Source organism: Alexandromys fortis, unplaced genomic scaffold (assembly GCF_014885135.2).
Source record: "Alexandromys fortis isolate MF-2015 unplaced genomic scaffold, M_Fortis_MF-2015_v1.1 scaffold_7, whole genome shotgun sequence".
NCBI lineage: Eukaryota > Metazoa > Chordata > Mammalia > Rodentia > Cricetidae > Alexandromys > Alexandromys fortis.
Genome location: NW_026067920.1, coordinates 1674174 through 1697475, shown reverse-complemented (window position 1 = coordinate 1697475; position 23302 = coordinate 1674174). Strand labels below are relative to the sequence as shown.

Sequence of the window (23302 nt, the reverse complement as noted above, 5' to 3'; positions counted from 1 at the left end):
AGAAGTGAGGCAGTGGAGGGGTGGGCAGGGTTCCCTGCCAGGACTCTGCATGTATACCCTTCTAGAGCATAACCATGCATGGATACTGTGCCTGTGTTCACTGTAGCAGTTGGCTCTACTTTGAAGCACTCAGACTTTATGGGGGTTCCAAGGTGACATGTGAGGGGGAGCTGGGGGCTAGCTGATATTTAAGTATCTGTTTTTGCTTAAGAGGAAAGAAGACCATGGAGCCTGGAACGGCAACAGCACGTCAGGATTTGTTCAGTAGTTGGCAGAAGGTAGAACAGAGTACCCAGGAAAGATGGAATTAGATCAACTGTTCTGGAGGGGTGGATGGTGCTAGGGATGAGCCTCGCTGAGCAACTCAAATCCAGCCTCAAGAACCACTCTTGGCTGCACTATAGAGATGCTTGAGGCAATTTGGTGCAATACACCTTCTCACTAGTACTAATAACATGTGTGTGTGTGTGTTTTGAGGAAGGGTCTCATGAATTCCAGGCTGGAGGCTGGCCTGGAACTTGCTAGGTAGCTCAGGATGACTTGTGCTCTTGATCCCTGCCTCCATCTCCCAAGTACTAGGATTACAAGTGTGCACAGCCACACCTAGGTTTTGCAGTACTGGGGATTAAACTCAGGGTCTGTGGATACTACGCAAATACTCTATCAACTGTCATCCCCAGCCCCACCCCCTCTTTTTAAAGACAAGACTTTCACTATGTAGCTCAGGCCAGCCTGGGACTCACAGTCCTCTGTCAATGTCTCCGGTGCTAAGATTACAGGTGGGTACCCCTGCAGAGGCATTGCTAACAGTATGAACATGATACTGGTCACTCTGAATAACATCACTCCCTGTACCCTGTGTCTAAGAAGAGCACGAGGCTAATCCCACTTCTCCAGTACAACATCTGGAACTTTTGCTGCACATAAGCTCCAAGGCCAGATTTTTTTTTCTATAAAATACTTTGAGTTAGTGAAGTGTATTCTCGGTCATCAAAATATCCACATAATGGGGTTTTGGATCAGTAGAGGTATGGGAAGAGTGACAGGCACATACTGTGACATGCCACATTTGGATACAGGGCCTGAAGATCTGCTGGGAGCTGTGTGGTTGGCTGATCCTACTCTTGTTGTCTTTCAGTTTCTACAATTCGTTTACCTTAACTTTTCAAAAATAAAGGCTCTTTTCAAAAACTGAGGGAGAGAGGGAGGGGTAGGGAAGGAGGGAGGGAGAGGCAGAGGAAGGGGGAAGGGAAGGAGGGAGAGAGGGAGGGAGGAGTCATTCATGTGAAGGGAGGGAAGGGCTGACTTGAACATGGGAAGGAAGAGCCCAGACCTTACTATTTTATTAATAAAATATGAGAGACCCCTGCCCCCACGCGGCTGCTTTCTGCCACACAGCTGTTGGGTGAGCAGCTTTCTCTTCCCTCTGAGGTTCATCTGGGGCAGGGCAAGGATTTCAGTTCCATGGTCCTGGGCCTACTGTGTTGGTTACCGCTGGAAGTAAATGAAGAAGGTCCGGATTTCCTTGGGGTACACAGTGATGATGGCGTCTCCTGGTGACTCGGGTAGGGAGGTGGGGTGGCCTGGGGAGGACAAGGAAGAGTCTGTTTGGCTCTTCCTCCTGGACTCCCCTTGCACCACAGCGGCTTTCTACAGTCTGCTATGGCTCCCTTGTGGCAATGCCTTTGGCTCACCCCTCCTCCTAGGATTCCTGTTAAAGTAGGCTTTACCATTTAGCTTTTCCTGGGGCTACACTGAAGGGCAGTGTACTGCCCACCAGTCTGCTTTCCCTGTGGGGCTGCACTGAACATCTAAGGGCTGAGTGGGACCATCTGAAAAATCTACCCTTACCTTACTGTTCTAGTCAAGTCCTGCTGGGGCTTGGGCTCCAGCTTTGGCAGGGAGCTTCTTTATGGGACTGTTCCCTCCCTGTATGACTGAAATACCCTCGACTCTCCTACTTAGACACACAGACAGACAGACAGACACACACGCACACACATATGCACATACACACACACAATGCACATATACACACATACACGCACACACATACATGCACACACATACACGCACACACATACACGCACACACATGCACATATACACACACACGCACACACACATGCACACACATACATGCACACACATACACTCACACACATACACACACCCTGCGTGGAGCCTGGCAGGAGGGGACAGAGACAAAGCTATTATTAACCTAATCTGATAAGTAGCAAAGGCTAAAGATTCAGAGAAGGAAAGTAGCCACACAAGGCCACCCAGCACATAGCAGGTCTGTGTGGTTCTACAGCCTGGCAGGGGTCCCAAACCTCTTAGGTGGCCAGTCTTTGTCCTCCAGTGCCAGCGCTGCAGCATCTGCTTGTCCCAGGTCCCTGTGAGTGAGCGTTCCTCCACAGCTACTACGGACCCTAGTCCTTGAAGGGCTACCTGTAGGGTAGAATCAAAAGCAGGGGTGGAGACTGTTGATGTCCCAGATCCATGGAGCTCATTTAACCCAAACAGAGGGGTGGCCATCAACAGTGACTCGGTGCCTCATACAACTGCCTCATTTCCTCTGGAAGGGCAGGTTGCCAACCTGTTCAGAGTTTAAGGAAACTAAGACTGGTGGTGTGTGCCTCCCTAGAAGACCTGCCAGATGAACAAGCCCACGTGGGGACAGACACCTAGATGGGCAGGTACCTGGAAGCCTGCAGAGACAGCAGGCACTGTGCCCACACCATTGCCCCCAAGCCTCTGTGCGCTCTTCAGAGCCAAGAACTGGTACCTTCCCAGCTTTGCAGGTAGGGAAACTGAGCCCCAGAAGATTGGAGGAGCTTGATCAGCGTGTGCACATGAACACAGACCTTCAATTCTCTGACGCTAAGTTTCCTTTGCTAGAAAGTTCAGGGAGAACTGGTTGGTTTTCTGACGACACAAATGATTTCCATGTTATTTGAAAGGTTCTGCAATGGACGGAGGAAGTGGCTGGGTGGGGGGCAAAGTGCCTGTTTTATCTGTAACCCCAGTGAAGGGGATGAAGGCAGAGAGACAAGAGGTTCCCTAGAGCTCAATGGTTAGTTCAGCTACCTAGTGAGCTCCAGGTCCAGTGGGAGACCCTGTCTAAAAAATAAGATAGAGCAGCCAGACGGTGGTGGCACATGCCTTTAATTCTAGTTCTTGGGAAGTAGAGACAGGTGGGTTTCTGTGAGTTCGAGGCCAGCCTGGTCTACAAAGTGAGTTTCAGGACAGGCTCTAAAGCTACGGAGGAACCCTCTCTCAAAAGATAATAATAATATAAGGTAGAGAAATGAAAGGATGGTTCCCTGACATTGAGCTCTGCTCCCTAATTCACAGAGCCACACATGTAAGCCACATATCCTACCCCTCAAAAGGTACAAAATTAAACATGGAAGAACCAGACGTGGCCTGATGGGAGTCCAGCCTCATCTGTGAACATGCCCAGTAGTCCTCTGGCGAAGCTGTAGCTCGGGATGGGACTTCAGACAGAGTTGCTTCCCCAGGAGTACAGTAGTGTTCTTAGAGGCCTGACTGGTCTGGGGTGGGGTAGCCATACCTTGAGGTCCACTGCCGCAGGCTGAGACAGCGTTGGGTCCTCCCCTGCTTCGTACAGGTGGTGCAGGCGAAGCAGCACACGCTGGAGGTTGACCTGGGGCTTCTTCTGGGGGCCTGTGGGGATGGACATGGCAGTGAGGACCCCATCAAGCAAGCTCAAAGCTACAGTCTTGATCTGGCACTTTATAGTCTAGACTCCATTCCACATCTCAGCCTCCCTGCAGGGACAGCAGCTGCCACTTGGACCAGCGGTCATTTGCCCATGGTCACCTGGCTCACAGGCAGCAGAGGCAGGATCCAAATGGGGCTGTGCCAACCCTGGACCTCTCGCATATTCAGGGGCTGAAGCGAGCGTCCTCATTCCTATAGTGGCCATCTTTGGGCCTGTCCACAAGTCCTCTAGTTCCTCACTGCCCTCTCTGGAGTGTGACCACAAGGCTTGTGCAAACAAAGTAAGCACAAGAGATGTGTTGATTCCTAGTGGGTGTTACCCCTGATGCCTGCTTCCCTTCTCATTGTCACCACCATCTAAGGAGCTCAGACACTGGGGACCTGGCACCCTGAAGGGGTATCTTCTGAGTGAATCAATGAAACTCCTGATAGGCAGTCAGGCTGTCTCAGTTCTGCGGGTAAGTGGAAACTTAGGGGCTGCAGGAGGACTGTCTGGAAGAAGCGCATGATGGTTGATCTTGATTGACAGCTTGACTGGATTAAGAGACACCTAGGAGATTGGCATAGCACATTCTCCGTGTCCTCCGAGCAAGAGGATCAACCTAGGTGGGAAGTCCTACCCTGAATGCCGCCATCTTCCCATAGAGGCCCATGTGGAATACAAAAGGAAAGGAAAAACGAGGAGAATGTAGAGCTCTCTCTGTCTCTCTCTCTCTCTCTCTCTCTCTCTCTCTCTCTCTCTCTCTCTCTCTCTCTCTCTCTCTCTCTCTCTCTCCCTGTGTCTATCTCTCTGTCTCTGTCTCTCTCTCCCACATGCACTGGGCTGCTGCTCTGACACCTGTTGCCTGCTGTGAGGGGCTGAAGTCTCCAGGGCTGTGTGCTAAATCAGCTCTGTCTGCCTGAGTGAACTGTCTCAGGTGTTCTGTCACGAGATGAAAAGGTTTTGACTAACACAGATACCAGCATGAAGCAGCCCTGAGGACTGGGCAGCATGCGGACCACTGTCCGGGGACTGCACGGCATCTATCTTGCAGAGTGCTGTGACTGGTCCTGGGCTGGGGGCCAGAGGATGGGACCACCCTGCCCCAGATAGCTGATTGACTCCACCCCTCTGCAGGTGCCAGATGAGGGGACTGGGACCTGGTAGACTAGGGGAGGAGTCACCCTGGTGGGCTGCCTCACCTCTCCGAAGGTTCTTCAGTTGCTGGGCATGGTTCCTGCTGTAGTTCCAGCCGGGAATGCTGAGGATCTGCAAGTGCAGGTTGGGGGGTAATGCCACAGCCTGGGGGTTCTTGGGTCCTGCAAGGCAGACAGACAGTGAGGAGGGGCTTCGGAACCAACTCCCTTAGACACTCAGCTTTCCACGTGAAAGCCTCTGCCCCTTCCAGTCCTGTACCACCCGACCTTATGCAACCCACAGCACAATGATCCTGACAATTCGGTCTCAGCCCCCTGTTCTACCCTGTCCCGTCCCCAGGTATGTCCTGCCCCCAGGCTGCTCTCTCCACATCCAGCTGCTGAGTTTACGCAGCTTAAGACATGAAGGGACGTTAACTTGCCATCTGGTCACTTCAGACTCCAGAGGAGACTAAGCCCCAGAGAGGGACACATTTACTCACGCCCACACACAAGCCTACACAAGCCTGCTTTCTATTCTGAATCCAGAGGGTCCCTTGCCCCTGTCTTCGCCACCTACCGGTCCCCCTCTGACCTGCTCCTTCCACGCTGACTTTCAACAGGTGCAGCTCCCTTCTCATCATTTCCAAGACACAAGGACTGGCCTAGGCCTGGGTCACCTGACTCAGGTGGAACCAATAGGATCAGTCCAGTCTAGAAAGCCAAAGTCTCAGCTCCTTTTGCATGCTGTGAGGTTTGGATCTTCTGTTTCCCACGTGCTAAAAGCTTTGTGCCCAGACTGTGGGCTACTGGGGTGGTAGAATGTTTGAAGGTGAGGCTTCTGGGAGGAAGTTAGGTCACTAGGACTCCAGGCCCTTCCTCTCCCTCTTTGCTTTTCAGCTGTCAGAGATGAACAGGTTTGTGCCCTGTATTCCCCACCATGATGTACCGTGCCGCCAAAAAGCAACAGAGACAAGTGACCACAGAGTGAAGCCCATGAACCTGAGAGCTAAAAGAAAACCTCCTTGCTCTTAACTTGGTTATCTCAGGAATTTTTTTTTTTTTTTTTGGTTTTACGAGACAGGGTTTCTCTGTAGCTTTGGTGCCGATCCTGGAACTAGCTCTTGTAGACCAGGCTGGCCTCGAACTCACAGAGATCCACCTGCCTCTGCCTCCCGAGTGCTGGGATTAAAGGCGTGCGTCACCACCCCCCGGCTCTCAGGAATTCTTTGACAGAAACAGGCATCTGATTTACAGCTGTTCTCTGGGAGAAGCCAAGGAGTTGTCTAGCCCTGTACCAGAGGGAGGAGGAGGAAAGGTGAAGAGAAAAGGGGGAGGAGAAGGGAAAGGGGAGGAGGAGGAGGAGGCAGACAGCTCAGGTGAGAGGAGAGATGGCCTGTGGGGTTCCAGGTCATGAGCTCAAGTACAGCTCTGCAGTAAATTCTCCTGTGGCCCTCAGGGATTTTGAGAGAGAGAGAGAGAGAGAGAGAGAGAGAGAGAGAGAGAGAGAGAGAGAGAGAGAGAGAGACTGACTCATGCTCTCTCAAACATAAGGTTTCAGGCGCTTGGTAGCATGCTCCAAACAAATATTCTCTGAATAAGTGCTCCACAACCATTCTCAGTCAGCCCAAGAACTCCCACAGGACAGACACTGCACCTTACACACTACACAGAGGAGGCATTTCTTGCATGAGTGTCAGCCGCTTGCCTTCTTCCTGATGCCTGGGAAGGATTCTTCCTGAAAGACCAAGCATTCTCACGCAAACTTCTGCGAGCAGGCAGGAAGCACACAGAGCCACCTTCTCTCCAGGCCCTCGAGCCTGCAGAAGCTGTGCTGCAGAGCCCTTTAAAAATGCAGCACCAGCACAACTGGATGTCAACATGCAGAAGAATGAAAACAGACCCATATCTATCACCATGCACAAAACTCAAGTCCAAGTGGATCAAAGACCTCAACTTAAAGCCAGCCACACTGAACCTTATAGAAGAGAAAGTGGGAAGTACACTTGAACGCATTGGCACAAGAGACCACTTCCTAAATATAACCCCAGCAGCACAGACACTGAGAGAAACAATTAATAAATGGGACCTCCTGAAACTGAAAAGCTTCTGTAAAGCAAAGGACACAGTCAGCAAGACAAAACAGCAGCCTACAGAATGGTAAAAGATCTTCACTAACCCCACATCAGACAGAGGTCTGATCTCCCAAATATACAAAGAACTCAAGATATTGGTCATCAAAAGATCACATAATCCAATAAAAACAAAATGGAGTACAGACCTAAACAGAGAACTCTCAACAGAATCTAAAATGTTCAACATCCTTAGTCATCAGAGAAATGCAAATCAAAACTACTCAGATTCCATCTTACACCTGTGAGAATGGCCAAGATCAAAAACACTGATGGCAACTTATGCTGGAGAGGTTGTGGGGAAAAGGAAACACTTCTGCATTGCTGGTGGGAATGCAAGCTGGTACAGCCCCTTTGGATGTCAGTGTGGCGATTTCTCAGAAAAATTAGGAAACAGCCTTCCTCAAGACCCAGTAATACCACTTTTGGGTATATATCCAAAGGATGCTCAATCGTGCCACAAGGACATGTGATCAACTATGTTCATAGCAGCATTGTTTGTCCTAGCCAGAACCTGGAAACCACCTAAATGCCCCTCGACCGAAGACTGGATAAGGAAAATGTGGTACATTTACACAATGGAGTACCACACAGCAGAAAAAATAACTGACATCCCACCCTGATTCGGTGGGTCTTTAAAGGGCGTGATGCTAAGGAAGAAAAAGACAGCAGGGAAGGAGCTGCAGGAGACTGAGGGAGGAGAGAGAGTGGAACAGGTGTGAGTCTCAGCTCTGCACGGACTAGCAGAGTGAGCTTAAGGGAGCCACTGTCAACACTCAGACTCTGAGGGCCCTTGCGATGCTGCCCAGCAACCTTAGAGGCCACCACCCAGGTGGTGCATCCTAGGTAGCAGTGATGCTCACCGTGAATGAGGGCCTCTTCATCAGTTAGCTCTCTGAACAGCACGGCAGGCCTGTGCTGCAGCGCCACCCCACTCCGTGGGCGCAGGGCAGTAGCGATGGGTTTCGACCCCAGCAGAAGCCAGAGCTCTGAGTGCACAACGGAGGTGTCATTTAGCGTGAGGTTGTAGTTCAGGTCCCAGGCCAGGTTGTTCCAAAGCCGCCGATGGAGCATTACCTGCAGAAATCATCTGAGGTCCTTCCGTGCCCCTGGCCACGCTGTTGGGCCCATGGGAGGGCAACCAGGCCTCTCTTACCTCCACCTGACCACTCTCTTGACTGGAGACACCATGTGCTCGCTCTGCCAGCAGCACCAGCCTGCTCTTGTCATCTTCGATGAAGGCTGACTGTACCATGGGGTAGTAATTCTGCAGACGCAAGTGCCACCCAGTGGCAGCTTCAGTACAGGGTCAGGCAGACACCAACTGTTCCCTAGACACAGTGGCACAGCATCCAGTCTGCTGCTTTCTAGCCTTGTAGGCTGACTGATGGGACTCTAGGCCCCTGCTCAACACACAGGGCATCAAGAATGACCCCTGACAAAGCCAAGAGGAAACAAGGAAACAGACAGGTCTCAGAACCGGCATTGTCAAGGTGCAGAGCCCACAGGGCAGGATGCTGGCCAGGGCCTTTGAAACAGCTTTCCCAAGAAGCCTCTATTGCTATGAATAGGTGCGTAACAGGGCCAGGAAAAACACACTGGGGCACAGCACGGAGCTGCTGCATGCATACCCGGGCGATAGGGTTGCTCTTGAAAGCCTTGTAGGGCCTCTGCTGCATCTGGTAGCCATTGTTGTCAGAGTAGAGGATTTGCTGGCTGTTTAGGTCACTGCTGGTCCTCAGGATGGCCTCACGGTTCAGCTCCAGGGGACCCACGTGGTACTGCTGCTCTATCCGTTGGCAGAGCAGTTCCCCAGAGGGGCTCGGATGCACATGGGCCAGACGAGAGTGGATTGCATAGATGTAATCCTGGTCTGTTATATTCCTAGGAACGGGGCACAGAAGAGAGTGCTGTGGGGCCTGGCTGAGGCTCCTTCCCTCATACAGGAATCCAGGTGCCAGGAGGCAGCTATATGCAGGTGGACATGGGCAGTTCTGGACACAGTAACTCAGAGGGAGGACTATGGACCCTGTGGAGATTTGTGCAAGCCCTGGATCATTCGTGGAGTAACAAAAGCCCCTCTCCCACGCTTTGACTCAGGTAGCAACAAAATGACTTCTCAGCATACCTGAGAACCACAGGCAGAAGAGAGCAGATCTCTCATCCAGTTATCACTGATTAGCCATGGGCCAGAGTCATGGCCAAGTGCACGGACAGGCAGACATCAGCTGTCCCCTAGGCACAGTGACCCACCCACTCCTGAACCTTGCAGGGGCTGTGGGCCCTCCCAGGGGAAGCACCTGTAGAAGTACTGCCTTATGTCCGTTGCCAGCTGGCCCACCACCATCTCCATCCCCACTGCTTCCCAGGCAGGCTTAGCGGTATCATTTGGCGCAAACAGGTAATTGTCTGAAATGGGGCCCTGCTTCACATCTCCGTTGGCATGGTACTCCAGGAACTCTTGCGTCATGAGCACTGTGTGGTTGCTCTGTCTGCAGGGGTGAGGGGAGAACAGTTGGTGTTATTATCAACAAGATCATTCCTCTGCAGCAGGGCTGTGGCCAGGGATCAGAAGTGAAGAAAATGCCCTGGAAGAGCCCGAAGAAGTTACCAGATGCTTCAGGGAAAATCTCTGGTCCCACGCATAGCCAAGGACTATCAGGTGAAGTCACAAGAGGGAGGTGACATGCAGGCTGCCATCAGGGAGCACTATTCCCAGACTGCTATTCAGTCTGCTATTGGTCCAGGAGCCATACTAGCGCCAAGAGTGGAGTTTTGTCATTGCCGACCCGAGCCATCCCTGTGTCACAGGCCAGAGATACTTCATGCCTTAAAGTCCCCTGATCCCCAGAGGTGTGGATGAATGGGTGAACAAACATGGGTGGGCAGAATCCTAGTTATTAGTATGTATACACAGATGCATGGTTAGTGGCTGGCTGGCTCAGCGGACAGATGGACAAATGAGGGGCAGTGAGTGGGAGTAAAGGGTTTAAAGGCCCTTTGTGTGGCCCTTTGTGCTTAAACAGCAAAACTATTTCGGGAACAGCAACTTAGTTTCTGTAGTTGAGAGGTGGACCCCATGAGCACCACTCATGGGGTCCCCTAGGCCCCCTTTGTCTATGGGTCAGGACTCTGGAATGAGATGGTTGGCGTGGCCTTTGTGCAGTGGTCCAGGTTCTCCTCTTAAGGAACACAAGAGCAGGAAGTGGTCTTGCTATGCTCTCACCTAGTCCTTCCCTCAGGAAGGTGAGCACACTTCAGAGGCAGTGCTGGCCTCAACTTACCTCTCCTGAATACTATGTAACATGTTGGTTTCCTGGTCGAACAGCAAAGTATAGCAGTCGTTGGTCACAGGCACCAGGAACCTGCCTCCCTGGCTAGTCTGGTTCCTCAGCTTGAGACTATACTTGAGGGTGCTGGCCATGGGGGCGGCGTGGGTATCTGCCTGGTCCCCACGGGTGCGCCTGACTTTGTAGTGCCGGTAGCTGAGGCCTGGGATGGTGGCCAGGATAAGCAGGTCATAGGCCGAAGGGTCCTTTGTAGAGTTCTGAATCTGCAAGCCAGCAGCATGGAAAGGAAGTCTTCTCAGTCACCCCGTAAGCCCCGCCTCACACTCCCGGAACGGGAGGTCACCATCCGCCCATGCAGTGGTGTCCTTCCACCTCCTGGAAAGATTCCCATGACATCTTCACCAGCTTTGGTTTTGCTCTCTGAGACAACCCCCAGGCCTGACAACCCTCTGGGGCCCTTCCTTCCACTCACTTCTCCTCCGCACGTCTTGCCCTTCCGCGTCCTGGCAGAGGGAAGGGTGGAAAGCAGACTATGTGACCCATACTGAATGTCTCAGGAACGCAGCCTAGGTCCCACCCCAACATTGGCATCTCTGCTAAAGTTCCTTTTTCAGGGCTGGAGAGATGGCTCAGTAGTTAAGAGCACTGGCTGCTCTTCCAGAGGTCCTGAGTTCAATTCCCAGAAACTACATGGTGGCTCACAACCATCTGTAATAAGATTTGGCGCCCTCTTCTGGCCTGCAGGCATTCTTGCAGACAGAACAACATATATATATATATATATATATATATATATATATATATTATAAGATAAACAAATTAATCTTTTAAGTGCCTCTTTAAGATGCCCAGAGCCTTTGCACAGGCAGAATGCACAAGGTTACCAAGTGGCAGACAGCAAACTCCCTCCAGCAGAACTTCTCTCCCATACCTGTGCTGACACTGGGTGGCCCAACTCATCGGTGACGCTTACATTGGGGAAAGCAACAGTCAGGGTGACAATGGTGGTGATCTTCCAGGCCAGTGGGTTGTACACAGAAGCAAAGTATCCCACAGGCCCTTTGTCTACAGAGAGAACAGATGTCACTTGAGAGCCCCTGATGCTTTCGGGAACTCCCGGGTAAGAGGGAAAGTGAGGTAGGCAAGACCTGGCCTTCCAGAGCCCCTGGAGGGTTAGGCACGACTCCAAGGCTCTGAGTGCCCCAGTCAGCACAGGAGGCTGTTGTGATGTGGGTCTGCCTCCCTTTCTGTCCCATCTCTTAGGTGGTGATTCTTAAACACACTGCTCAGTCTCCAAACTCCCTCCTGGGCCTTGCTGCCCCCTCTACCTATCCACTCTGGTTCTTTTCGACCTACTCCCTGCTCGGGGAAGCCTACCTATGTGCTCATGCCCACCTTAGCTCCCCACCTAGCACTGATGCCACAACCCAGGTTCTTCTCTTTCTCCAACTGTCGCTCCTATCAGACTTGTGTCTCCTGTGCTAGCCCTGGGCAGAACCTACAGGCCGGATTGGGTCACACACAGAGAGATGGAAGGGCAGGGCAAAGTGCTCATGATGTTGTATGACGGGTCACTCTACACATGTGACACTTGATGGACAAAGGGGCTGGGCCACGGTTGCCTGGGCTGGAGAGGGAGAGCAGGGACCAGGCAGGGCTGGGCCAGAGAATGTAGGCAGAGCACAGTGTGGCGGGTTCGAACTGTGGCTCTTCCTCATCCTAGCTAGTGGCATTAAATGCCCACGGGGAACATTCTAGACTCAGAAAGCTCTCAGAACTCATTAGTAGTCCTTGCTCAGTCCAGCTGAGCCAGCAGTTCATCCTGGATTCCAGGATGAGGAAAGAGGTCCAAAGCGCTGAACCAGCTGGCAGGATCACTCCATGGTACTGGGATTACAGGGCCTTAGGCTCATGTGAGGGTCTGGTATCCACCCCTGCCCCAGGGCCTCTCTATTATACAGTTCTGGATATCCTGGAACTTGGTATGAAGACCAGGCTAAACCTTCGAACTTACAGAGAGCCACCTGTCTCTGCCTCCCTAGTGCTGGGATTATAGGTATGTATGTGCTACTACTCCTGGCCTCAGATTCTTTTCAAGACAAAGCCACTGCATCCCTGCAGGGGCCTGGCTTACCTGTGTCAGACACTGGGGGCCTGTCCAGGGCAATGGAGGCCATAAGCTTGCGTACGCCCAGAATCCCCATTCTGAGATGTTCCATGTACATGTTGCTCACCTTGGGGGACTCAGTGCCTGTGATGGCGTCGTGGTGCTGAACCTGTTGCCATCAGAGTCAAGAAAGAAGCTGTCAAACTTGGTCTTGGGAGGTACCTGCTCTCCAGAATACCATGGGAGCAGGCAAGCATCCCTCCCATCCTATAGACAGGAAACTGAGACAAGAGGCTAAAGAACTGGCCCAGCTTTCCCTGACCTCATGGAAATACCCTGCCTGAGTGCTCCTGGCAGAGCCCCAGCTTCCCCTCTGTCCATTATTATTTTCCCACGTGTGCACTGTAGGGTGTGATGCTCCCACTGCACCAGGGAGAACGGACCCTCCCCTTTTGCCGAGCAAGAGACTGCGATTCCCCGTCAGAAACCACACATTCCACTGATCTGACACCCAGGAAGGCCGACCTGCTTCTTCCCAGCACATCTCCTGGAGATTTGCCTCCAGGCGTCTGTAAAATGGCCTGCCTGATTTGTGGGTCCGAAGACTCATACAGCTGTTTGGCATCTGTAACCCCACAAAGTCTGGGCATCTGCCACCTCAGTCTCCTCTCTGTGTTATCATGTTTGGTTTAAATAAACTGTACAGCCAACGGTGAAAAAAAAATGGCCTGCCTGACTCTGTAGGGATGATAAATGACAAGACTTCTTGTGTCTCCACTTCCCCATGAGTACAGGGGAGGGAGGCAGGCAGAGATGGCCGCCATGTCATTCCATCGCCACGCCATCCTGTGGGGTGAGTGTAGAGATAAGAACTGGGGCCCAGGGAGGGAGAGTCCTGAGCCTGAGGCCATAGGCTGGGCTGAGATTTGGATCTGTGCAGGATACCAATGCTATTCCACTCTCCATTCTTCGTAAAGTCAGCACTGAAGCTTAAGAAAGCCACTCCCTCAGTGCCTTGAGACCCTGGGTCCGGCTGTGGCCCAGTTGCACACTGTACCAGCCTTGAGACCAGAGGAGACTGCAGTTTTCTCTCCGTACAGTGGAGCTGCTAGTCATGGGGAGACACATACCACACCTGAGAGGATCCAGTCTCGCTGAGGCCTTCCAGGGACTTTACCTCAGATACAGCCCAGCGAAGCTGTTGGAGCTGCTGCAGGGCCCACATAGGGTCCACAGTCCCATGGGGCTCTGGCCACATGTAGCGTGTGAACATGGACTCCCCGGCATACAGCATGCTACTGGCTTGCCTTGCTAACCCCTTCAGGGTGCTGCGGGATGTGTAGAAGCCGGTCCAGGCCTGCTGTGGTTCTGGGAGGTAAGTACATGCAGTGAGGCTGAGCATCTAGCCCACGGTGCTGAGTGTGGACCTGGGAACAGCGAAGGGTGCTAGGGCTGCCTGGTCACCTAGGGAAGCATGCACCAAGATCTGTGCTCACCCAGAGAGACCAGGACCTAGGGTTTCTAGGCAGGACCTGAGGCTTGATGGGAACATCAGGCTAGGCTGGGCAGACTGGGGACAAGGTAGGCGCTGCAACCAGAGCAGAGGCAGCCACCTTTTAGAAGGTAGGTCTCAGGCAGACTCTTGTGACTTTTGTTTTCTTGCCTCTTCCAGGTCTAGCTTCCTCTATTTCCTAGTCTTTCCCAGAACCAGGACCAGACTCCAGCTGAGTGGTCACAGGGCCCCAAGGAAAGACCACAGGTGGGTAGTCAAATAGCACCAGCAAAGAGAGTGGGCAGAAGGTTAGGGATTCACAGCAACTCTGTTGCCCAAGCTGTAAGCCTGGCACCACCCACACACTGACTTCTGTATTGTACCAGGCCACCTCCACTCAGCCAGGCACACATGACATATCCACTCCCACGACCCTAATGATGCCCACGTGAGACCTCTCCCACCTGGACTCTAATTAGTCTCACAAACCACATACCATCCTGCTTTTGTTGTGGCCGTGCCCACATTCCTGCCCCCATCCCCTCCATGTCTGCAAACTGCATGAAATAAGGGGCCTGAGAATTATAGCAGCAAAGCCAAGGGGGCAGGGCAACCCAGGCCTGTGTGTGCAGTGTATTTGGAAGGGAGGGAATAGGGAGAAGGGAAGGAACCTTCACAAAGGTCTCCTCTCCTATTCCTTCACTGAAGAAACCAGTGGGAGTTGGGCTCACAGGTATCACTATGGCATGGGCAGGGGAGGGGCAGGCCCTGCTTCAGGCGCCCTCATCATGTGTACTAAAAGGTCAGCCAGCAGATGCCATCCAAGCTTGTTTCCTCCGCAGGCCCTGAAACAATCAGCTGGTGCTTGTGTGCGTGTGCTGGGCAAAGCTCCCATGACTGCTCTGGTTCCTGAGTGGTCCTGCTCAAGTGTGCCAGTCAGCATCCTACTCATGTTGCGTGGGCTTCTCCATCTGGGCAAAGGCATAGCAGGGCCATAGGGCCCCTCATAGGCAGTGACATACGCAGCAAAGAGATTTGCATTTTGTTTTTGGCATTAGGGATGGCGCTTACACCTTCTACATGCTAGACAAGTGCTCTACCACTGAGTTGTACCCCAGCCCCACAACAGACACAAAAAACATTACTCTGTGATCTCTGTGATTATTCTGAGGCAGGGCTCTGGCCATGGGGTAGGCGAGGTACTTTCTACATGCTCGCTCTGCTGGAAGCTAGACAGAGGAGATGGGCCTGTTTGCGGTAGCTGCCAGCAGGAGGGGCGCACTGGCCTGGTGGTTTGAAGCTGGGTGCCTTCACTATATCATGGAGCATCAAAAGCAGGGGTGGGATGGGTCATGGCCACTGCTCTCGATGGTCACATGGACACAATGGCACCATCAGTGTCTCTCCTGTGAGGCTAGATGGGTCCCAGACTTCCTCCAGCCTGGACCAGAGGCTGAGTGCTGAAGCCTGCTCAGGCCAGGCCTGAGGACACAGGTAGGAAACAGATGGCATCCCTTGCAATGACAGAATAGAGCAAGAAGAAAGTGTGGTTGCTGAGACCCAGAGGTGGCACTGGACTGCCTGCCTCAGTGCGAGCAGGAGCTGCCCAGGGGAGGAGCATGTAGAAGAGTGGGCAGAAGGGCACTCCCAGGAGTGGGCTCTGTGACTGGACAGGTGTTGAGGTGGGAAGAACAGGAGGGAATCAGCCTGGCACCCCTCTGCCCCCAAGCCCACGCTGAGCTAGAAGGAAGAGCTCTACTCTGGATACCAAGTTGCCCCTCAGCCTCCTGAGGCTCATACCTGAAGAATAGGGAAGGAAGTCACGGTGGTCATGGGTGGCCCAGGTCATGTTGAAGGCGTGCAGGGCTTGGAAGTAATCTCTCAGTGTGGCGTACCGCACTGAGACGCCGTACTGGGCCGTGCGATTGTTGATGTACTCCAGCAGGGGGTCCATGTTGTCAAACTGCACCGAGGCATTGAAAAACTGCTTGTCACATCCCTGCAGCACACAGAGCAATGGCCTGAATCTCTAAGAGCCTTCGGAGGCCTTGCCCAGGCAAGAAGCCTTATCACTGCCGTTCCCGCAGCCCACTCACCCTCCTTGGCCAACAAGGACACCAGAAACACTCCTGGAGCGGTCAGGCCTTCCCTGAGTAACCATCTCTAGGACTAATTGTGATAATGTGATCATTATTGCGTAGACCTGACTCACGCATCCTGACCACAAGCAGCAATGGATTAGGAAGGCAGGCTGTGGGCCACCAGGTCCATAGAGAATGCCATTCCTTTCTATTTACTCTGCTAAGTAGCTGTGCAGCCTCAGGACAATTCTATAACCTCTCTGGGCCTCAGATCCCTGTTGCAAAATGAATTTCAGAAATGCCTTCCTCTTGGGTCTATAGGTGCCAGTTAGATGGATGAGACAAATACTATGTGCCTTAATAAAGGTTAGTGATGCTGATGTGGTATGGGGCTGTCCCCCAGGAATGCCCCTCTCCTGGGCCTCATGGCAGGTAGCACTGTAAACCCGTAGCACAGAGGAGCAACCTGAGGCAGGTAGAGCAGAGCAGGTCAGTCTGGCTTTGGTCCCAAACAATATGAGTGGTGGGAATAGAGGCTGCTATGGCCTGGAGGTTACCTATCAGCCTGGAGGGGTGGCAGGGCAAGGTGGAATGGTGGGTGTGGCCAAGGGGTCTGCAGGGAAGGAGGGAGCATTGAGAACCAGGTGGAGGTAGGCTAGATTAGAGTCTGCCTCCAAGCAGGCAGCTCCCGCCATAGGGCCACACCCAGGCTGCAATGAAGGACACCCAAGTGGAGCATGCCATACCCAGGGCCAGAGGACATGGGGAGTCCGGAACCACGCGGCCCTCTGTTTAACATTGGCCACCAGGGCTTCAGCGTAGAGGTGGATGTTGGCTGGGGTGACGGGCTCACTCATGTTGGGATACATGCCATCTGGGGGCGGCTCCGGGAAGACGGCTACACCATTCCAGTAAAATCCAGACCTGAGGGAGGATAGACGCCCAGCAGACTGATGCAGAGGCTTCAGCTGAGTGTGGTTTGCCAGCAGGATCGTGCGAATATCGCTTCAGGGCCACACGGAGCCAGCTGCCTTGTCTTCCCCACCACGAATGGGGATTGGACGAGGGTCACCTGTGCCCTGTCTCCTATAGGCCATCACCTTGCTTGCCTGAGGCCAGGGTAAAGATTCATCTTGGGTACAAAACTGCCCCAAATATCAGGAGTTAAGATAAAAACATTGTAATACAGTTAAATAAAAATTAAAGCTGAGGTGATGGCTCATATCTGTGACCCTGGCGCTCACCAGGTCAGAAGAGAAAGGCTTACACAAGGTCAAGGCTAGCCTGGGCTACAGAGGGAAACTGCATCAGGAAAACAAAAACCTGGGGCTTTTCAGTAGTACAAAACATGGATTCGTAGTCCCGAGCCAGCTCCTGCAGAGGACCTGAGTTCAGTTCCCAGCACCTACATGGAGACCCACAAACACCTGTGACTCCAATTTCGGGGATCCAGTGTCCTCTGCAGGCACTAGTGCATACACACAGATGTAGGGAAAACATCCCAGACACATAAAATGAAAATAATGATTCTGAAACACACATAACACACACACACCAAACCAGAACCACCCAAGCAATCAAACAATAACAATAAAAAAAAATCTCCTCTCAAGACTAACCCCGAAATCTGATGAGAGCAAACATCAGAGGTTTCTATAGCAACAGGGTTATCTCTAACAGGTTCTCCTGGTCTCCAGGCTCTGGAGAAGTTCAGGAAGTGCCCCCTCTGTTCATGCCATGCAGCACTAGGTGGCAGTCATGAGATTCCGGGCCACCTGCCCACAGGGCCAGGCCACCTTTGCCAAGCCCTGTCTCTCCTTGGTAAGCAATGAGGCAATGGGAGGAGTAACAGAAACAATTTGTGGCAATAAAAGCCAGGCATCGTGCCTGGCAGAGCAGCCTGGTGAATGGCAAGCTCCCGTCTCCTCTCTGCTTACTTTCCACTCCCAGGTGGTGAGCACCTCACACGAGGACCTGCAGGTGCACAGGACAGAACAAGGGTCTGAACCTGGACCTGCCAGACTTCAGGGCCCAGGCTGTCTGTTGTCAGGGCAGGGACCTCCTCAGCCCAGGGCGCCTGACAGTTGATTCCATGAGACAGCGTGGTATTTCTGTGCTGTGGTCCTGCCCCTTTCTGTTCCCGACACCTGTACATGGTGGCTGATCCCTGAGAGGGGCGAGGACCTTGGGCTAACAACTGACTTTCCAGCTGACCCCACAAAGCCAGGCCAGCCATAATGTCCCCACATCTGAAAAGTCTCTTATCACCCCTGGCCCAGTGCCTTTCCCTGGAACTCAACTCATTCTGCAGGCCAGATAGACAGAGGCAGGGAGCCGGCTGGTCACTGTGGCAAGGGACAATCACAAGGAAGCAGGAAGGAGAGCTGGAGGGTGAAGAGGCGCTGCAGCACTGTGAAGGGAACCGTGAGAAAGGAGGCCTGGTGCTGGGGTTCCTGGATATCGGCTGGCTCATTTTTCTCACCTTGCAGATGAGGACGGCTGAGGCCTGGAGCAGGCAGGGTCCCACTAAGACCAAGTGCAATGTCCCTGGAGTGTTATATCAAAACCTCATCCTTGGGATAGGAGAGGGGGCTCAGCAGCCGAGAGCTGCTCTGTCAGAGAACCCAGGTTTGGCTTTCAGTACCCACACTGGGAAGCTCACAACTGCCTGCTAACTCCAGTTCTGGGGTAGGCGGTGGGGGGTGAGATCCAACACCATCTTCTGGCCTTCATGGGCACTGCACACACATGCTGCACATAAACTCATGCATAAAAATAAATATTTTTTTTAAAAAACCTTCATCCTATATATGTGTGTGTGCAAATGTGCACACACCTGTGTGTGCACGCATGTGGAAGCCAGGGGACAATGTTAGGTATAGCACTTTGGGAGCCATCTCTACTTACTGAGATGTCAACCCCCTTGGCCTTTAGAGTAGTAAAGTGGGGTCCTATCAGCACCCTCACGTTTGTGAGGCTTGGACTTGGGAAACCTTGTGAGGGGACACTGCTAAAAAGCTGCTTCTGATCCACAGGGTTCAGGGCCTGCACAGTTGTTCCCAGGAGCAGACATCACAGACAGGCAGGGCAGCTGCAGACAGGGGCACCTACCTGTTAGAGAAGGAGATGTGTGAGGGGGTGCAGTAGCTATAGTGGTCCATGGTGTGAGTGAAGATCTCCTGCTGCTCCAACAGGGATGGGAACCCACGCCACACGAACTGCAGACCCTGCGAGCCAGGGAGAACCGCAGAGGGGCAAGGGTCACGCTTACTGGTGCCCAGGTTCTCTTCCCTCCACCCCCTTGCACCTCCATGGCAATGCCCACACTTTCAGTCTGTCTCAGAGGCCCGGGGACAAGGTTCCCTTCCGTCACCTCCTCTGTAAGGTTCTCTCAGGCAGGCACTACCAGGGCCACCTGTAGCTGTGAGATCAGCCTGCTGGAGCTGTACGTGTCCCCCCAACACCTGCTCCTCAGTGCCAGCTCCACCAGGCAGGCCTCAGAGGAGCTCACTCTGTTCTGCTTGAATACCCACAGCCACGGAGAGGTCACTACTGTGCAGTCCAGTCTCAGCAGGTGGCATGAGACAGGCTGGACAAGCTCTCAGACCCATCTATGACCTGGTTTCCGAGTGAAAAACGGGGGGAAGCTACACTCAGGACTCTAGAGCCACCCACGCTTGAAATGAGCAACTTCTGTGAGCTCAGGTTCAATGCCTGTGCTTTGTGGGTGACAACCGAGTGTTCCTGCATCCCACAGCTACCTGTGTGTAACTTTAGTGGCCAGCTCTCCCACTGCTCCCTGGGTAATCCTGCATGGGACACTTTCCCTCCTTTTCCCTCTGGAGCCTTGCTCTCCCCGCTGCAAGGCAGGGTAACTCTGCCCACACCCTGCACAAATACGCTCTCTGTTAGCACAATGGCACTCTGCGTGGAGTGGCTAGGTCAACACGACGCCATCAGAAGGCTCCTAACTGGGGCTGGAGAGATGACTCTATGGTTACAAGCAGATGGTGCTCTTTTAGGGACTGGAATTTGATTCCCAGCAGCCATGTCAGTCAGCTACAACTGCCTGTAACTCCAGTTCCAGGGCATTTGACCCTCTGACCTTTCTACACATAATCCCCACACAGGTACACTCACGTGTAATTAAAAATAAAATAGATCTTAAAAGGAAGAAGGATCTTAACACAGATGGACTGGTGTCCGGATGGAAAGGGGTGGGCGGAGCCCAGTAGCAGAGCATTTGCTGAGCATTGCAAGGTGGTCCCAGCTGTGGTTTTCTAGCGCCAGCAGAACAGACCAGACCAGGGGAAAGAATAGGGAGGGGAAAGGGAAGAGAGGTGAGGAGGGGAAGGCAGTGGGGAAGAGGGGAAAGAGGGGGAAGGAGAGGAGATAAAGGGAGAAGAAAGGCTGTTTAAAGAAAAGTATGGGGTGGGGGCATACACAGAGCACACCACAGTGGGGATGTGAGGAGAAAATGGCCACCTGCATGCCAAGGAGAGAAGCTAGGGCAGACCCCAAGCCCAGCCATTAGGACAGCAGCCTGCCCTTCCCCATGACTCCACATGTACATTGACCCAGCACCTACAGCCTCTAGAGGTTTGAGGGTACAGGGCTTCTGCTCAAGACTCAGGTGCAACTGACACCTCACCTCCTAAGCAGGTCCAGGATTGATGGGGGTGCTGGCTGAATGCAGCTGACACCAGGCCCGGCCCTTCCTAGCCCCGAGTCAACCCACTGTAACTGCTTGTGTGTGATGTCCCCAGCTGAGCTCTCTGCCTGTCCCTCTAGGCCTTCATCCATATTTCCAGAAAGCAGCTCAGCTCCAACCCCCATGGATAGCCCTAGGAAGGAGCTAGCCCAGGCCCAGCTAAAGGGTGGAAAGGCCCGGAGGTCTTTGCCCGGTGAAGAGCAGGAAGGTGGGAGGAGGGACAGAAGGTACGGCATGGGACACACCTGGGCTTCCTGCATGGCATCCTTGAGGTTGTAATCAATCCGGGAGATGAGATGGGCGTTGAAGCCTGCCAGGGCAAACAGGGTTGGGGTCGTCGCTGATGCACCAAAGGGGTCCACGTGCCAGGAGAACTGTGGCCGGATCCCAAATGTCTCATAAAGAAAGCCATGTCCTTCTGCAAAGACAGTGGTCACAGAGCTGGGCTGGCCAGGGTGGCCTTTCCCACCACACTCACCCTGGCTCTCTGGGTACCATGTCAGTTCTGAGGCTGAGCAGGTCAGGAGGGCAGCAGAGCAGGGTTTTGATCTTAACTCTTAATGGAACACACTGAATTCAATTCACCAAGAGTCTCCAGATGGACAGTTCCTGGGCTTCAGCACATTTGTACATACCACCATTCAGTTCCAGAACCTTCAATCTTGCAAGACTGAAACATAACTTCCCAGCCCCCAGCAACAGCATCCTAGAGGTCTCTATCGATCTGGTGGCATTAGGGACCTCCTGTAAGAGGAACCTCATGTGTCTGACTCATTTCCCTCAGGACTAGGTGAATGAACTTCCTGTCTCCAATGATGTAGCCGGGCCTGACACCCTGAAGGCAACTCCAAGGGACCTGGAGCTCCCCATCCAGAAAGTGGGCATACTAAACGCTCGCTATTGGATGTTGCTAAGTTTGGGGGTAGTTTTGTCACAGAGCAAAGGACTTTGGGTCATACTCATCCAGCCATTTGTCTACTCAGACATCATCCAGAAGCTACCACAATGGAACAGTCACTAGGTTCAGAGTTATAGAAGAAACTCAATGTGTTGAATGAACCACTGACTATCTCTCCCAAACCTTGCCCCAAGTGCTATCTTCCTGCTACCCAATGGGTTTGTAGTCTGCAAGGCAAGAGTGTTATCAAGGACTCAGTGACCCCCTAAGCCTGGGACTCTGACTGACACCCAGGTGGTGCCAGGAGTTGGAAGTGGAGTAGTAAGCCATAAGCAAGGTCGAGGCACAGAGAACAAGGATGATCAAGGAGGGCAAAAGGGATGGAGGATGCTTGTGGTCTGGTGGGTCAGCTGTGAAGAGCGGGTAAGGGTCAGGCAGATGGCATGGACTAGCACTGTTCTCCCAGCGGGGCAGGCTGGCATGTGTAGGAAACAGGGCAGATGGAGCACAGGGCTGCATGGTCAACGGCAGCACGCTGGGGCCAGGTAAACTCCCTAGGCCACTCCCATACTGGCAGAGCCCTCACTGCTCAGGGCACAGTACCAGTCTGTGGTGAAGGGCGCTGTGAGTCTGAGTCAGAGGCGTGCTAACTGCCTTCCACAAGACATTTCATCTTCTAGTTGACAGGACTACAGAGCCAGCTCAACCAACGATGGCTAAGTCACGAGGCCATGACTTTTCCACGGCCCAGGGAATACGCATGTGTAACCCAAAGCCCAGCTCTGTGCAAACAACAAGAAGAGGAAGTGCACTCAGTCAGGAGCACCAAGGAGTCGTCCCATGTCTCCCTTCAATCCCATTAATGTTGCCCTGGATTGCCTGGTGCAGCTTGTTCAGATCAACCCTACCGCTCTAATGTGCTAAAGTTTATCTTCCAGCAGCATGGATTATGAAGACAGTCGATAACACGTGGGTTAATAAGCTTGGTGGGCCTCAAGTGAAGATCTCCTCCCTTATTTCAAAAGGGAGACAAGAAATGTGCTAAGACCTTTACAGTACATTGTGGTATCCCTCTGTGCTTTCCCAGGGCGGCTGGACCCATGCCAGAGTGCAGAGATCATGGAACTTACAGCTGTCTCGGGGCCCCGAGTCTAGTACTGGCTATCGGCCCTTGCAGAGTTATTTCATTCACTGGGTCTCAGTTTTTACAACTCTATTTTTAAGGTTTATTTTACGAAAAAAAAATATGTGTATCTAGGTGGATAAGTGTACATGAGTGCAGGTGTCCACAGAGACCAGAAGAGGCACTGGGTGCCCAGGAGCTGGAGTTACAGACAGCTGTGAGCTTCCTGGTGTGGAGTCTAGGAACTGAACCCAGATCCTCTGCAAGAACAGCAACTGTTCTTAACCACTGAGCATCTCTCCAGTCCCCGGGGTCTCGGTTTTCACATGTGCAGAATGAGACTAAGAGTCCCAGAGCATCTCAGTCTCCGTGAGGACTGTGTGAGCCAAGTACATCACCGCAGCTGGAGGTGACGGCAGGGAGAAGGGACACAGTGGTGTGGTTATAACTAGGGGTAGTGATGGTCTGCCAGTGGGAACGGTGGCGAGATGGTGGTGATGGTGATAGTGGTGCTGGTGGTAGTGATGGTGGTGGTGATGGTGGTGGTGATGGTGGTGGTGATGGTGGTGGTGGTGGTGGTGGTGGTGGTGGTGGTGGTGGTGGTGG

General features: G+C 52.9%; 1 protein-coding gene across 1 annotated transcript in view; it reads right to left on the bottom strand.

Moving 5' to 3' along the window:
- Positions 1–1326: 1326 nt before the first annotated feature.
- Positions 1327–23302, bottom strand: part of Man2b2 (mannosidase alpha class 2B member 2) — a 26295-nt gene continuing 4319 nt past the window's right edge. Inside the window, exons 4-19 of the mRNA XM_050140853.1 lie at positions 20921–21093; positions 19076–19191; positions 16711–16888; positions 15684–15882; positions 13569–13759; positions 12419–12560; positions 11216–11349; positions 10279–10547; positions 9295–9486; positions 8626–8878; positions 8151–8261; positions 7858–8071; positions 4929–5045; positions 3577–3689; positions 2333–2450; positions 1327–1583 (exon numbers count right to left, since the gene is read on the bottom strand). Of these exons, the coding sequence (XP_049996810.1) occupies positions 1489–1583; positions 2333–2450; positions 3577–3689; positions 4929–5045; positions 7858–8071; positions 8151–8261; positions 8626–8878; positions 9295–9486; positions 10279–10547; positions 11216–11349; positions 12419–12560; positions 13569–13759; positions 15684–15882; positions 16711–16888; positions 19076–19191; positions 20921–21093 (2615 nt within the window). The 3' untranslated portion in view covers positions 1327–1488. The remainder of the gene's footprint in view (positions 1584–2332; positions 2451–3576; positions 3690–4928; positions 5046–7857; positions 8072–8150; positions 8262–8625; positions 8879–9294; positions 9487–10278; positions 10548–11215; positions 11350–12418; positions 12561–13568; positions 13760–15683; positions 15883–16710; positions 16889–19075; positions 19192–20920; positions 21094–23302) is intronic.